General features: G+C 49.3%; 4 protein-coding genes across 4 annotated transcripts; 2 read left to right on the top strand and 2 right to left on the bottom strand.

Moving 5' to 3' along the window:
- Positions 1-688: 688 nt before the first annotated feature.
- LRP88_03624 (uncharacterized protein) lies at positions 689-2,449 on the top strand (the record flags this gene model as incomplete). Its single annotated transcript, XM_083240238.1, has 1 exon — positions 689-2,449. The coding sequence occupies one exon, from the start codon at positions 689-691 to the stop codon at positions 2,447-2,449; it is 1,761 nt and encodes a 586-aa protein (XP_083103528.1).
- A 1,519-nt stretch (positions 2,450-3,968) lies between these two features.
- On the bottom strand, positions 3,969-7,553 carry LRP88_03623 (SNF2 family N-terminal domain-containing protein; the record flags this gene model as incomplete). The annotated part of the gene is made up of 10 exons (XM_083240237.1): positions 3,969-4,070; positions 4,120-4,270; positions 4,557-4,794; positions 4,843-5,457; positions 5,507-5,691; positions 5,875-6,054; positions 6,106-6,210; positions 6,263-6,891; positions 6,949-7,312; positions 7,360-7,553. The coding sequence occupies 10 exons, from the start codon at positions 7,551-7,553 to the stop codon at positions 3,969-3,971; spliced, it is 2,763 nt and encodes a 920-aa protein (XP_083103527.1).
- A 578-nt stretch (positions 7,554-8,131) lies between these two features.
- Positions 8,132-11,419, top strand: LRP88_03622 (C2H2-type zinc finger protein; the record flags this gene model as incomplete). The annotated part of the gene is made up of 7 exons (XM_083240236.1): positions 8,132-8,407; positions 8,460-8,661; positions 8,720-9,211; positions 9,263-9,895; positions 9,945-10,056; positions 10,107-10,385; positions 10,441-11,419. 7 exons carry the CDS (start codon positions 8,132-8,134, stop codon positions 11,417-11,419), a joined length of 2,973 nt encoding a protein of 990 aa, XP_083103526.1.
- A 68-nt stretch (positions 11,420-11,487) lies between these two features.
- On the bottom strand, positions 11,488-13,443 carry LRP88_03621 (heterokaryon incompatibility protein-domain-containing protein; the record flags this gene model as incomplete). The annotated part of the gene is made up of 2 exons (XM_083240235.1): positions 11,488-13,013; positions 13,068-13,443. The coding sequence occupies 2 exons, from the start codon at positions 13,441-13,443 to the stop codon at positions 11,488-11,490; spliced, it is 1,902 nt and encodes a 633-aa protein (XP_083103525.1).
- Between the last annotated feature and the right edge of the window lie 385 nt (positions 13,444-13,828).

The raw sequence follows: 13,828 nt of genomic DNA, 5'->3' as shown, positions 1-13,828 counted from the left end.
CAGAGTCAATTCTTAAAGCATTAAAGTCTCTTGCAAAGGGAACAAAGGCAGTTATGCATGAGATGGCTCTCGTGAGGGCAGAGGTCTAAGACCTTCGACAGGCAAATGAGATACTAAGCCGGCGCCGGAGGGCAAAAAGGACTAGATTGCAGAAAAGAGGAGTAATGATGGTAGGGGAAGGAAGGCAAGCAATTGATCAAATGGATGTGGATGCGCAGGTAGCGGCCAAATCGTCGAGGAGTAGTGGTCGAGGGAGGTCAGTCGGACCGGGTGTTCGGCGCTGTGGTGTTTGCGGCAAGCCCGGCCATAATGCAAGGACCTGTCAGGTAGTGATTGAGACGTCTGGGGAAGAGTATAGTGAGTAGTTTTAATTGATTAGATGATTTATGGTGTTTTTATTATAGTCTTCCTAAGGAGGGTTAGGATTTTTGTGACACTCGCTTGTCTGTGACACTCGCTTATCATATACGTTATTAAGATAATTACAATTATTCGCTCTGAGGACCATGTGAGAAAAATCTTAATATGCATTGTTATTAAAATATAAGAAATACTTATATCCCGGTAGCTGATATAATGCAGCCTGATAGGTCAGACCCTCGCGTGACTTATGGTCATGTCAGCCAACATTTCAACCTCATTCTTAGATCAACTTCTTCACTCCTATTCCACCGTCTTCTTCAAAGATATGAGACTACTTCACACAACTAAGATAAACGTCGTCGAGTTCATTGGCGCTCCTCCGCCATACGCCATCCTTTCGCACAGATGGGAAGATGAAGAGGTTACCCTCCGCGACCTTGAGAATGGGCGTTTCCAACAAATGAAGGGTTATGAAAAACTTCAGAAGAGCTGCGACCTTGCCTCCAAACATGGGTTCGAGTACATATGGATTGATACATGCTGTATCGATAAATCCAGCAGTGCAGAGCTTTCCGAGGCCATCAACTCGATGTTCAAGTGGTATCAAGACGCCGTGATTTGCTACGCCTTCCTCAGCGACGTGTCTACAAGCACTCGCGCTCCCACCACCTCCCGCCAGGATCTACACGAGATAACTGCCTCACAATGGTTCACTCGTGGCTGGACATTACAAGAGCTGATTGCTCCTCGGGCTGTCCACTTTTACAGCCAGCAGTGGGACTTTCTTGGTTCAAGGAACGCGGCCGCCGAAGCTATTCAGCTTGCCACTGGAATCTCTACTGGAGCATTACTTGGGCAGGACCTCTTGGGTATATCGATCTACCAGAGGATGCGATGGGCATCGACGAGAACGACAACACGACCTGAGGATATGGCATACTGCCTTCTCGGGATATTTGATGTGAACATACCCCTCTTATATGGCGAGGGCAAGAAGAAGGCATTTCAAAGACTGCAGGAAGAAATTCTCAGGAAATCTACGGACTTGTCCCTCTTCTTATGGACAATACCCCGGGAAAGGGACCGGGGCCCTGACTTGGAGTTTCGAGGTCTCCTCGCCGAGGACCCTTCGTGGTTTTCCCCACTCGAATTTCATGGGTTCGACGAAAGGCTGCGCCAGAGCAACTCGAGTATCACATCCTTGCAGGATACGGCCATGGCCATCACCAACAAAGGCATCAGTGTTCAGTGGACAATCATGCCAGTTCCAACTGACCCTTCCGGGACGCTCCACCTTGCCATGCTCGCTGGATCTGATGACGTGACGGGCGGTATTATTATCCAGCAGCTGGATCAAGAAGCCACTCAGTTTTGCCGCGTACTCTCCGATGAGGTTATCTGGGTCGAAAGGAGGGGGAATGAGACCGTGCTTTGGAGTCCTGAGTTGTTGGGGGACCCGGAAAGTCTACTAAATGTCTCTCTCGACTCTGGGCCGAGGTCCTTCTACGTGAGTCCGCACTTCGGCTCGTCGAACAGGCCGTCACTTCCTGGCGTGGGCTTCTCCTTCACTAAGTACAAGTGCATTGAAGGAAAACCCCGTCTGAAGGAGTTCTGGGCTGAGGTAGAAGGTGCTTCTGCAGAGTTCTGTCAAGACTTAGGTTCTGAAAGCCCGACTTGGGTTGCACGGTTTGACCCTGAGCAAATTTCCGAACTATTCCAGAATTCCCGGAGAGCAGGTGCGTCAAAGGCATTGGGAGCCTTGGCTATATCAGTTAAAGCTCGAAGTGGCCATGGAACATACATGTACAAGATCAAACATGACCATTGCGTTGTTGTTGGGTTCGACATTTTGCCGCAAACAGTCATCGGCACCATGAACACGTTCCTCGAGCCATGGATCGTCAACACCGATGAGGCAAACCCAGAGGAGGCTATCCAAGATGTTGATTACCATCTAAAACCGGGAATGTGGAGGCAGGCTGACGTTGGCGAGGGAGATTGTCGGTGTAGCCTGCGCAAGCTGACACGGGTTTCGGGACTCTGGTACGATATCAGAATCACATTAGAGGGTGAATGGGATGAGTGAGAACTACATATGACTGTTAAGCTACGTAAGCTACTCATAAATGGCTGGATTCTCTCCCTTGTCGTTAGTCTTAACGCTGCGATTAACCGTGGCTATTTATACGCAAATGAACTGCAGAGCTCTCTCTTTTTTTTCCCCATCCTGAAAAGATGAACCCATGAAATATTTCTTATGGCCACCTATCCCGTTCCGCAGCTTTGGCTACTTGTGGAATCCCATCGCCAGTCTCTCCCAGCTAATACCAAACTCATATGCCCTCCAATGTAAAATAAACAAGAGAGTGGCGAAGGAAAGTCTCATTCATCCGATACTTGGCACATATACTTTCCCAAAATGACGTTCTAGTTCTCGTTGCTGAAAAGCTGCCCACTTGTTAGCTACATTCTGCCGCTCAGTTAACCTAAAGATACCTTGAACCATAGACTCCCCAAAGCCCCAAGTGTAGCACTCTTCGTGGATCTTTCTGATGAAAGGCTCTGGATCCCTTCAGCGAACACGGAGAGGAGCCACACTCAAAATAGCAACCATGAGATATTTCCAAGGGTGAAAATATCTCTAGACGTTTGGCTTTGTGCTAATCACGAATAGGTCTTATATCTTGACGGTTAGGGTTGTGAATCAAGTCTATTCATGTGGAAATTGGATGGCTTGAAAATAAGGATTCATGGGCAAAACTTTTGAACATTAGAATCAATAGCTAAGCTTGAAAGTAATGTAGCCACCTATGAATTTACCCTAACAGATGAATCTCCTCTAATGCCCTTCAAAGTCTTCTTTCGCATGCCCTCTGGGCAAGCAAGGTTGGAGGTGCCAATTTGTGACTACTCTATCGTGAAGCGAGGAATCTTTCTAGGGCCTTTTCAACCGGTGAAAGTGCGTCCATGTGATATAGGCCGAATATACTAAAAATAAGAGCCATGAGTAAGTGGTATGCGTTTGGGTAGTTGAAAATAGGGTGTTCTGCTCTTACAAATTACAGACTAAAAGGGTCGTATTCGCTATGCCTAATGACATGGCTATCCCAGGCTCCGTACCAGCCAAATCAAGAGGGGGAAGCTAGGCCAATTTATGCTTGTTGTACTCGCATCTAGATTGGGAAGCCTGAGACACCGCCTTGCCGTTATTCACATGACAGAATTCACAGATCTGATACTATTGAAAGTGCGCAGACCAAACGAGTCCAGCCGCAGTCGTCATCTTTTGCCCGCCACACATAGCCTGATTCAGGCAGAGGCCAATAGACTCTCAGCTGCAAGGCCATAGAGGTTAATGACAAGAAAGTATGGCCGTTTTGAGTTTAAACATTAATGCTCAGCCTCTGTTGGCACCTCCAGGTACTTGATGCTTCCTGATCCGCCTTCTTAAGGCGACGATGTTGCTAGATGTGGTGGGCGCTTCTTCAGGCTTGGGGTCACTTCAGGGACCGTGATGGAGGATTCAAGACTAATTGATACCTGAAGGTTTGAAACTGACTTATAATATCATCTGAAGTGATAATATACTGCAGCTTAATATATATCTACTCGTGCGCCTGCATCTCAGGGTCCATCCAGTCCTCATCATAGTCTTCGAACCCAAGAGCAGCTAGGTTCTTCTTGTACCTCTGCTGCACCATCATTTCCTATATCTAGTTAGAATGTGTAAATTTTCTTTTTCTGAGGCCTACATACCACTTCTACCGTGTCATTGATGATATATCTCATGACACGAACTTCACTCTCCTGCCCAAGTCGGATGGCTCGAGCAATGGCTTGGTTCTCGACACTTGGGTTCCATTGGAGCTCTGCGATGAAGATTCGGTTGGCGCAAGTCAAGTTGAGTCTATGAAATGGGTCAGTATGATTATTGGAAGATGAGGTGCTGGAGTGCTACCCAAATGCTCCCGTGCCAGTGGTCATGATGAGAACCGGAATGTCATCGTCTCTTGCAAACGCGTCTAGCTTTTCCTGCCGTTTGGGAATCGGGCAATCGCCATCAATCTGGTGATATGGGATATCGGCTGCTTCTAGATGCCTAGACAAGAGATGAAGGGTTCGTGTCCAGCAGGAAAAGATGATGCTGTTTTGGTTAGGCAGTTGGTCCGATTCGGTTCAAAGTGGAAACTTACCTCTTTGTTCTCCAGAGATCCGTTCTTACGTCTCTGATGATGGCTTGCATCTTGGTTGAGACGCCATCGGTATTGAAGTAGTGTTTGTGGTCATCCTCAGCTGATGACTTCTTGACTGGAGCGTCGGACATTTCAACATCCTGATCTGTTCCGCCAGCATGGCGACTGGGCTGACTCCATCTTACGCACACTGGGCAACGTCCTGGAGGAACTCCAGAGCCTGCCCAGGTCGACTCATCTATGCACTCGGAGCACAGTATGTGCGCACATTCGTCCTCAAACTTACCTCCTTCTGCCCAGTTTGAGCCCAAGATTGGCACAGGCTGTTGACATCCAGCGCAGGTCATCTCGCCATGTCCTCCGAAAGATCCTATCAAAGCCTCCTTTTCGTCTTGGAGACTTCGGCGATGCCATGAAAAGGCCTTCTGGTACGTGCCGTGGTTGCAGAGAATACGGAGCTGTAATCTCATCTGGAACAGGCCAAACTTGGAACTGTTCTCAATCTCACCAACACGGTTCTTGATGGTGCGAATTAGGATATTCTTTGTCTTTTCATACTGATCGCGTTCCTCTGGGCTAAAGTCAAGACGTCGGACTGTCTGCCTCGTGCTGGGAAGGTTCAAAACTTCCCGGGTGCGACGCAGGCAAAGGGCTTGTAGAAGTAGAACCAGGTGGTTCTTGACCTTGTCGGGCTCTTCTACTGTCTGCTCGTACGGAGCCTCGATGTACTTGCGAAAGTCTCCAGGTTGTTTGAAGGAATCGGCTTTGATGAAGCTAAAAAGGGTTCCAATGTCGGCGAGCTTGTTTTGGATAGGAGTACCGGTGAGACACCAGCGCGAACCGGCTTCGAGAGAGTTGCAGGCGCGGTAGAATGTGGTTGTTGGACGTCGAATGATGTGAGCTGCTCGTCTTAGCTTTATCGCCAACATCAAGCCGTATAGGAAACTCACCTTCATCCAATACGACCCGATACCAGCCAATCTGGTGAAGGGGAGAGGTTCTTCCCTTGTTTACCTGGTACTCGGCAGAGAGTGTGTGGTAAGTTGTCACGACGATATCAGAATCATCGATGTCCGTAAGATCCTTTCGCGAATTGCCATGATACTTGATGACCCGGAGACCCCCCTTGAGATGCCTGGAAAAGTTAGCATTGGGATCGTTCATGATAATGTCCACTTACTTCCTGATCTCGTTGATCCAGTTATCTATCAGCACTGCATCCTCGGCGTTAGTATCTACTACGTGGTTAGGCCCTGATAGTGTGCGCTTACAGGCAGCCGAAACCACGACGAGCGTGGAGCGGGAGAATTTGACAGACTTCCTGTCCTTGTGCTCTTCATTCCTCTCGTCGGCCCACTTTTGGCCATCATCCAAGGTTCTCATAACCAAGGCTAGGATGGAAAGCGACTTTCCCATACCCATCTCGTCAGCCAGGATGCCACCTCCCTTTTCGTCTGGTCTCTGAGATTTCTTCTTCCTTGTGATTCTGTGCATGTACCTAGGGTAGGATAGTTAGTATTGAAAAGTAGCTTAAGGACGCCGAACTGACTCCACGGCTCCATCAGCGTGACGGATTTCCCTCCACAATAGGTATTTTTCGTCGATATGACCAGACTCTCTCTCCAGCATGAAGCCTAAAGCTTCCTTTTGGTGGCTACCAGAATGTTAGCATTTAGTGCATCATACAATAGGCACTGGCAAGATACTCAAGCAGCTCCCGAGTCACTCGACTACCACCCTCGGCCCTGTCTACATCACGATTGCTACCCACTGTCTTATACACCTCCTCCACCATCTTTCGCAGCTGCTCTTCCCGCGTCTGCTTTCTCGCAGCGGCATTGTTCACGATCGGCTGCGAAGGCTGCACGATCTCGGCCTCGTTACCCCTGATTGTGATGCGCAAGAAATGGGGGTTATGGTACTCGATGCCTGGGTTCATGATGTGACTGGTGTCTGACCGTTGCAACCACAACTTGGCTTTCGAGAGCTCGTTGCCGACTTTCTTGGCCGAGTTTCGCGGCCCGTAAACGTCAATGTTTACCTTGACGATTGCGTCGCCAGGCTTGCCAGCCCTCTCGATGACCTCCCGGAGCTTGGCCGTTTCACCTATTGGCTCGAACTCGACATTCGGTTGCAACATGAGAGATAGTAGAACTTTTCCGATGCCAGAGCGGAGGTGGCCAAAAGTAAGATCATCAGAGAAGCAAAGGAAGGCATGTTCTCGATGGTCCTTCTGTTCTTTCAGAGTGAAACGCTGGTATCGATCGCGACATGCCTTGAGTCTCTCGTCTACTGTGGACATGTTGCCACCCATCTTGACTTCGACATTGTACAGCTAACCATACCCAATTCAATATTAAAGCATCACGAGAAGATTCTCAGACTAACTCACCATGCCATAACAGATCTTGGCATCGCCATCCTCAGCCTGTGAAGCGTCGGTCTGTGAGGAATCTGTCCGAGGGGACGCATCTGTTCGAGGCGAGGCAGCACTCGACTGACTGGAGATGCCTACTACTGACGAGCTCAGGGAGCCCCCAAACTGTGTGTCTGGTGGAGAAAGAGATGACGCGGTGCTGTCGACGATGTTTGGCGGCGATGATAGGAAGCTATTGGGTGTGCCGTCCAAGAAGGAGACGTCAAAGTCGTAGTCAAACCCTCCCATGTTTGGCAAGTCTTGATCCAGGTCAATTGCACCGACATTGATCTGGCTAAAGATATCCGCAGGTGGGCCTTCTGGAATGAGAGGAATCTCACTTTGTTTGGTTAGCAAAGGAAATGCGTATAATACATGCTCTTTCACCTTGCTGGGTTCATGAACCCGGGCCCGAGATTCTGGCTAACTCGAGGCATGTCCCCATTGTACTCGACTCCAGCACTCGTTGCATTGTTGCTGTAGAAGTTGGATCTGTCCATGAAGGGGACATTGAAAGTTGAGTCGATTGAAAGATCATCGTCTCCGTCAACCGGATTGAGCAGGCGTTTGAGATTTGCCATGATTGCTCGTTGTCGAGTCTTGTCAACTCAAACTATGCTATTCTCATTCATCAATGGAAAAGGGAGAGAAGTCAGTCATCAGATGCGATAATCAGATGATGGATGTTTCGCAACCCCCCCAAAATCCATTTACAATCAGGCTGTGGTGAGGCCGCCAACAGCACACCGCAATTCTTGTGGCGCACAGCCAACAGCAAATGAAATTCTGCATATATGCGCGTGTGAGACGAGCTGATACGGCGAGGCAACCAGTTTGGTTGTACAAATGGTTCGCGGACGGACGATCTCGACCTATGGTTCGCCAATTTGGACACCAGGCTCCGCCACTGTGCAACACATTGTGGTTGCGCCGAGGCAGAAAAGCCTCTATTGCCTCTGCAGCCCTGCCTTTTCACTTGGCAAGGCATCCCGGGCTGTAATTTCAGCTGCGCCTTCATGCGGCCCTCAGTAACCGGGCGGCAGTGCCGTTTTCTGGTCAGCCCAATATTTTGCTCCTGTTTTCGTCATTTCACGGTTTCAACCTCACTTTGCTTCAATCTGCAACGAGATTCTTGGGATACCAGGTCCAGATCGTCAAGATGGACGAACTCAATGAGGAGGCCGAAAGGTTCAAGAACCTCCTTACGGGGTCGGACCAGGATCAATTTGCCTCGACCAAACTCGATGACATGTCGGAGGAGCTTCTCTTCATTCAATCCCAACGAGATGCAACTAAGGAAATGATGAGCATGAATAGATTGCAACTGTTCATGGACAACATGACCGACTTTGGAGACACTCTTGTTGACCTCGACTTTCCAGAAGCCAAGCAAGTGATGGCATATGTCTGGGGGTCAGTTCGATATCTTCTCAAGGTGTGTGATAGTCAGCGGTGCTTCTTTTCATACCTAACCAGATCTCTATCAGCGCACGAATCCCACGGAAAAAGCATTCGACAATATCCTTGAAACCTACGAGCTCCTTGGCGTCAACCTCATCAAAGTATCTGAATACACGAGCTTCTTTCGCGAGGTTCCGGCAGCGCAGGAGTACTTGGTCAACATCTATAAGGATGTGCAGCACTTTCATTCCTTGGCTTACAAACTCTTCTTCACCTTTCGAACGAAACGTGAGTACATATGAATTCATCATGGCCCAGGTCTTGCCTCTAATTGCATCCTCTATAGTCTGGCAGAAGCTACACAAGCCCATCTGGAAAGACCTCAGGACTACCTTCAATTACATCGCCGAATCTTTGAGTTTGCACGCCTCAAAAATCCAAGAGTGTGGTAAACCGTTTCGGGACCCCGATAGCTATCGCACGGGTGAACACGAGCGGATAGACTCAGGTATTGATGTAAACCCGGGAGTGAATCCTGACCAAGTCCGGAGAGACATGTCTTATTACCACGTCGCCCTGAACAAACTCCGGGATGATTTCGAAGAGAAGGAGGAGAAGAGGAAGAGAGAGATGAAGAACAACGCCATTACTTGGATAGCATCTTCGACCAAGATTGAGAAGTTGCAAAAGGACTTCCGTGAGATGAGAATTTGTAATGGCACCGGTCGCTGGCTGTTTAGGACTAAAAAAGAGGTTTCAGAATGGCTCAGTGAGGATGGTGGAAAGGACGGGAGCCTTTCGCAGTCAGCCATTTGGCTACATGGTAACAGGGGCTTTGGTGAGTACTAACTTGCTATCTTTGAGAAACCCGTTTCTGACCTAAGCACAGGCAAAACGATCCTAACCTCACTTGTCATCGACGAGTTGGAGGCTCGTAGGGAGAAACAGCCACCATTGGTTCCGCCAAACAGCAAGACGTACTACTTCTACTGCCAGGAGGAAGATCCTGAGCATAAGACTTATCTTGAAATCCTCAAGGGAATCCTTTTTCAGATGGTCAATCAGGATGACTACATCGTTCCTCTCTGCCACGAGAAGATGGCTCAGGGAGGATGCACCTCTCTTTCTGACGCCGACACAGCCAAGTCGCTCATCGAAACCATTGTGCAATACAACCCTAGGCAGTACATCATCATAGACGGTCTAGATGAGTGTGAGCCTGCCGAGGTTCGACAAACTGCCGAGTTCTTCACCAAGCTCGTTGAGATGTGCGACAATGCGAACCAGGAGCACGGACAGTTGAGGCTCATGTTGATGAGCCGAGACATTACAGAGATCAGGAAATACATGACAGATAGCGATGGAATCATTCCACTGAAACCCACTGACAATGCTGGAGATGTCAAGAACTTTGTTAGCAAGAAGCTAGAGGGGCTTTCGAGATCTGACAGCAGCGCGGGCCTGAATCTCTCTCGAGACGACAAGGCGTCAATTGAAAGTTTGATCTGTCGCCGGAGCGAAGGTATGTTCACAAGTGAGACTCAAGGACTGTCCCTAACTGGCTCCTTTAGACTCATTTCTTTATGCGCACCTCGCCATCGCGAGTCTTTCTCAGCATATCACGAAAGGCGATCTACTGAGAGAAATTAGAGAAGAAGTTCTACCGGAAGAGCTGGGTAAAATGTGCGTCGATAATGCCCTCAAATATACCGAGGTAAGGCTAACAGCTACAGGTACGAGATGCTCCTCGGAAAGGTTGAGGAGACGATCAAGAGACGGCCGGGGGGTAATCGCGTGTGGGATAAGTCAAAGTTACTTCTAGGATGGCTTGTCTGTGCAAAGCGACCACTAAAGTGGCATGAGATGCAGGCCATTCTGTCGTTTGATGCTCAAGAGGCAAAGGTCGACTTTGACAATCGGATGTTGACGGACGATGTACGCAAGTACCTGGGTTCTCTAGTGCATGTCCTTGACGGGGATCATATCCGCTTGATTCACACTTCGGCACGAGAGTAAGTTTTCTGTGCTCACACAGCTATAGTTCTTCGCTTACTTAGGAACCAACAGGTATATTGTCAGCAACAGGCACATCGACGATAAGAAGGTCCAATGCCAACTAACCAGCCTCTGCCTTCGGTACCTGTCACTTCCCTGCTTCGCCAAGAACTACCCATCAACCCAGCGACGAGAACAGGCCAAAACCGGCTGGTTCTCCTTCCAAGACTACGCTTGCTCTAAATGGCAATCCCACATTGACACTTTCATCAGAGAATGCAGCGGGTTGTTTGGAGACGATGTTATCTGGGAAGAGGAACAGCATGATTTTGAAGAAGCTCTTCAGTTGTTCATCGACACACACAGAGAAGAGATCAAGGCTGGCAATGACACAAACCATGAGGCAAGCGACCTAAAGAAGTTCAAGGACCTCGACATCGATTTTTACGACAACCTTAGTACCTTGTGGGGTCACATTCACACTCATCAACAGGGCAAAGACGAGGAAAGGAATAAAGTTGGCATCCCCCAGATCAACACCTCTCTTCTCGAAAACAGAGCCGCACTAGAGGAACTCAAGCCTGACGACCAAGTCCTCGGTGAAAGGTGTATCAAAGACTTTTACGGCTCAAACCTCTTCAAGTGTCGTCGCACTCTCTGCCGGTACTTCTACATCGGCTACGACACCGAGGCAGCCCGTAAAAGCCACGAGAACAGGCATGACAGACCATTCCCCTGTCCCGTGAGCTGCAACTCGGCGCCCATCGGCTTCTCGACAAACAAGGACAAGGATCGTCACGTCCGCATCTACCACCCTGACTTGAGTGAGGGGCCGACCGTCTTTGAGGCGCTGAGTCGTCGCCAGGTGACAGGACCTGCGCGGTTCACGTGTCATATCTGCGGCAAGAATTTTACGAGGAAGATCAATCTCAGCGGGCATGAGAGGAGCCATTATGGTGATAGGCCGTATCAGTGTTCGTTTTGTGACAAGGCTTTTGCTAGGATGAATGATTGTCGAAGACACGAGAAGATTCACAAGAAGGACAAGTAAAGGGCATGATGTGTATAAAAAAAAGGAAACTGGGTTCTATGGGATGAGAGAAGAAAAACTATCTCACATTATTGCTTTGGCTCAAACTCAACATTTCGCCGTTTGACCTTTTTACTCTTCCAGATTGACATGTCGGGAAACACCACCAGTCCAATCCGTCGATAACGCCCGTCGGTGACTTTAATCACCAGCAGTCCTATTCCTAGTCCTTCGCCGCCATGGTCGTCACCTTTCGTGGTACCTAACAAAAGATACAAAAGGTCATTATCTCCCACTTCCTCACTCCAGGCCTTGTGGGCAAGATCTGGCCGCTCCGAAACGGACGCGTCGGCATCGTCAGCGTTGAGAATCCTGCAGGATAGTACCATGCTTGCCGCTGTCAGTGTCTTTATCTCGGCATCTTCAACGTCTATAGTAACGTCTATCGGATCTTGGTAACGAACTACGCCGCCGACAGAGGCCCAAGACCAGCTTGGAGCCAGGCTGAGATTTCTTTCATCCACCCTGTCAGTCGTTTCCTTGTACCAGGCCAACAGGGGAATGAACCACTCTCGCCATAAACCCCAGATGTTGGAGTCTCGCCAGAGCTTTTCCAACTCTGTGGTTACGCCTGACACGGCCCGTAATCGATCATTTGGGTCTGACAAGTTCCTTTCGGTGTACTGGCGGATGATGGTCTTCCAGATATACAGCTTCTCACTGTCGGATGTTCCAAACCGGCCCTCCTCTTGTTCATCGAAAATTGTCCAAGGAAGAGACTCCAGAGGTTGCTGATACTCCAACCCGCGGTTGTCACCCGTCACACTCCGTATCTCGACTTCCTTGCACTGCCATAGGAGCTGGTAGTCGGAGAATATGAGCATGCGAGAAGATAGCATGAATTCTTGGAGGGTCCAACCACGTTTGTCTAGTGGGTGATCAGGTGCGTAGGGCCCGGCTGACAGGTATACATTGCCCATCTGGCCTTCATGCTCCATGGGGATCGCGAACTTGTACTCAGGCAGATAAGCGTCGGGTTTTGACGCCGGGTTGCCTAAAAAGCCTTCAGATGCGCTTTCCGCGGTGCCGGCAGCCAACGTGATAACGGCATTCTTGTAGATGGTAGCCATCCTAGAAATCTCCTGATCTTTATCCTTCTTATCATCTTGAATAATGCACAAGGCATCGACCCAGAGGTATTTGTAGCCAAGCTTCCGAGTGACACAGATAGCATCACGGATAGACTGTTGTAAACTCCTTGGCAGGATCTGGGATGTCAGATCATACAAGCTATTCCTCCGCAGCAAGAGCGGTTGAAAGGCTGGTTCCGGACTTGGCTTCCCCCAGCAGTAGCTCAGTGCCAAATATTCACCAGGGGTCTCAACCTCGTTGACCTGCAGCCGCACAGGAGAATTGGGATCACGGGAATTCCCGACATACAAGACTCGAGTGGGAAGGATGGTGTCTCTAGAGTAGCGGCATAGCTGATGACCCTCGCTAGGTTTGTCTGGCCTGAGACAGGCATGGATGAGCTTCCGCGCGGCGGAAAAGACAGCAGCGCTCTGAACGTCTCGTTGTACTGGTCGTCGCGGGATGAGCGCTGCGAGAGGATCCTCTGATTCAAGTTAGACATGAAACTGTATGATGAAGTCATGAATGAGTGTCTTACCTTTGTTGGTGAACGGATAAATGGTCAAGACCTCATCAGATCCCTTGATTCTCCCTCGTAGTCTCGTGAGTGTAGGCGCCTGATTTTCGGACTGAGACTGGTCTTCGAATACAAGACGATCACCCGCGGACCACTTGTATTTCTCAAACTTGTCCTTGCCAAACTTGTTTTTGCCAACTTGGACAAGAAAGTCGCATAATGCGCAGCCCTCTTTGGCTGAAACCTCGGCCTCTTGGCGTGTGCGGTGAGCGTAGCCGTCCTCAGACTGGAGCTCTTGCAGGCCTCGACTGGAGAAGAGACCTGTGCATGCGGCACATCGACTTTCATTTTCGGTCATGCGTGCTCTTTTTCGGCTGGGCAATGTAACTTGGGCCATGGCTTTCGATGAGTGAAGGAGAGGTGGCCACAGTTTTGCTACCCGTTGAAGTCTTATGGCACCCTAGATTGTCCCTCGGGAGCAGTTAAAAATGCAGTGAAGGCAAGTGTATAACTAAGAACAATTTGCTGTGAAGAAAAGCCAAAATACCCCTGTCCTCTACGTAAGCACTTTCCACCCCCTGCACACAGGAATCCATAGCTATCTATTGGCTACACCGCAAATTTATGCACCGCGCCCTCCAACCAGGGGAACCACTCCCCGTTGAGGGCGCGGAACACCATAACCCCTAACTTAATTATTTCCTTCTTTCCAGATATTATACAAGTGCTGGCCCATCGAAAGGCGTCCGACTTGAATGGCTTTTCACATTCAGCATCCTCGT

Source organism: Fusarium phalaenopsidis (assembly GCF_050370095.1).
Source record: "Fusarium phalaenopsidis strain FUZ10S chromosome Unknown contig_32288, whole genome shotgun sequence".
Lineage (NCBI taxonomy): Eukaryota > Fungi > Ascomycota > Sordariomycetes > Hypocreales > Nectriaceae > Fusarium > Fusarium phalaenopsidis.
The sequence above is the reverse complement of the archived record's forward strand: the minus strand, read 5'-3'. Positions and strand labels throughout refer to the sequence as shown.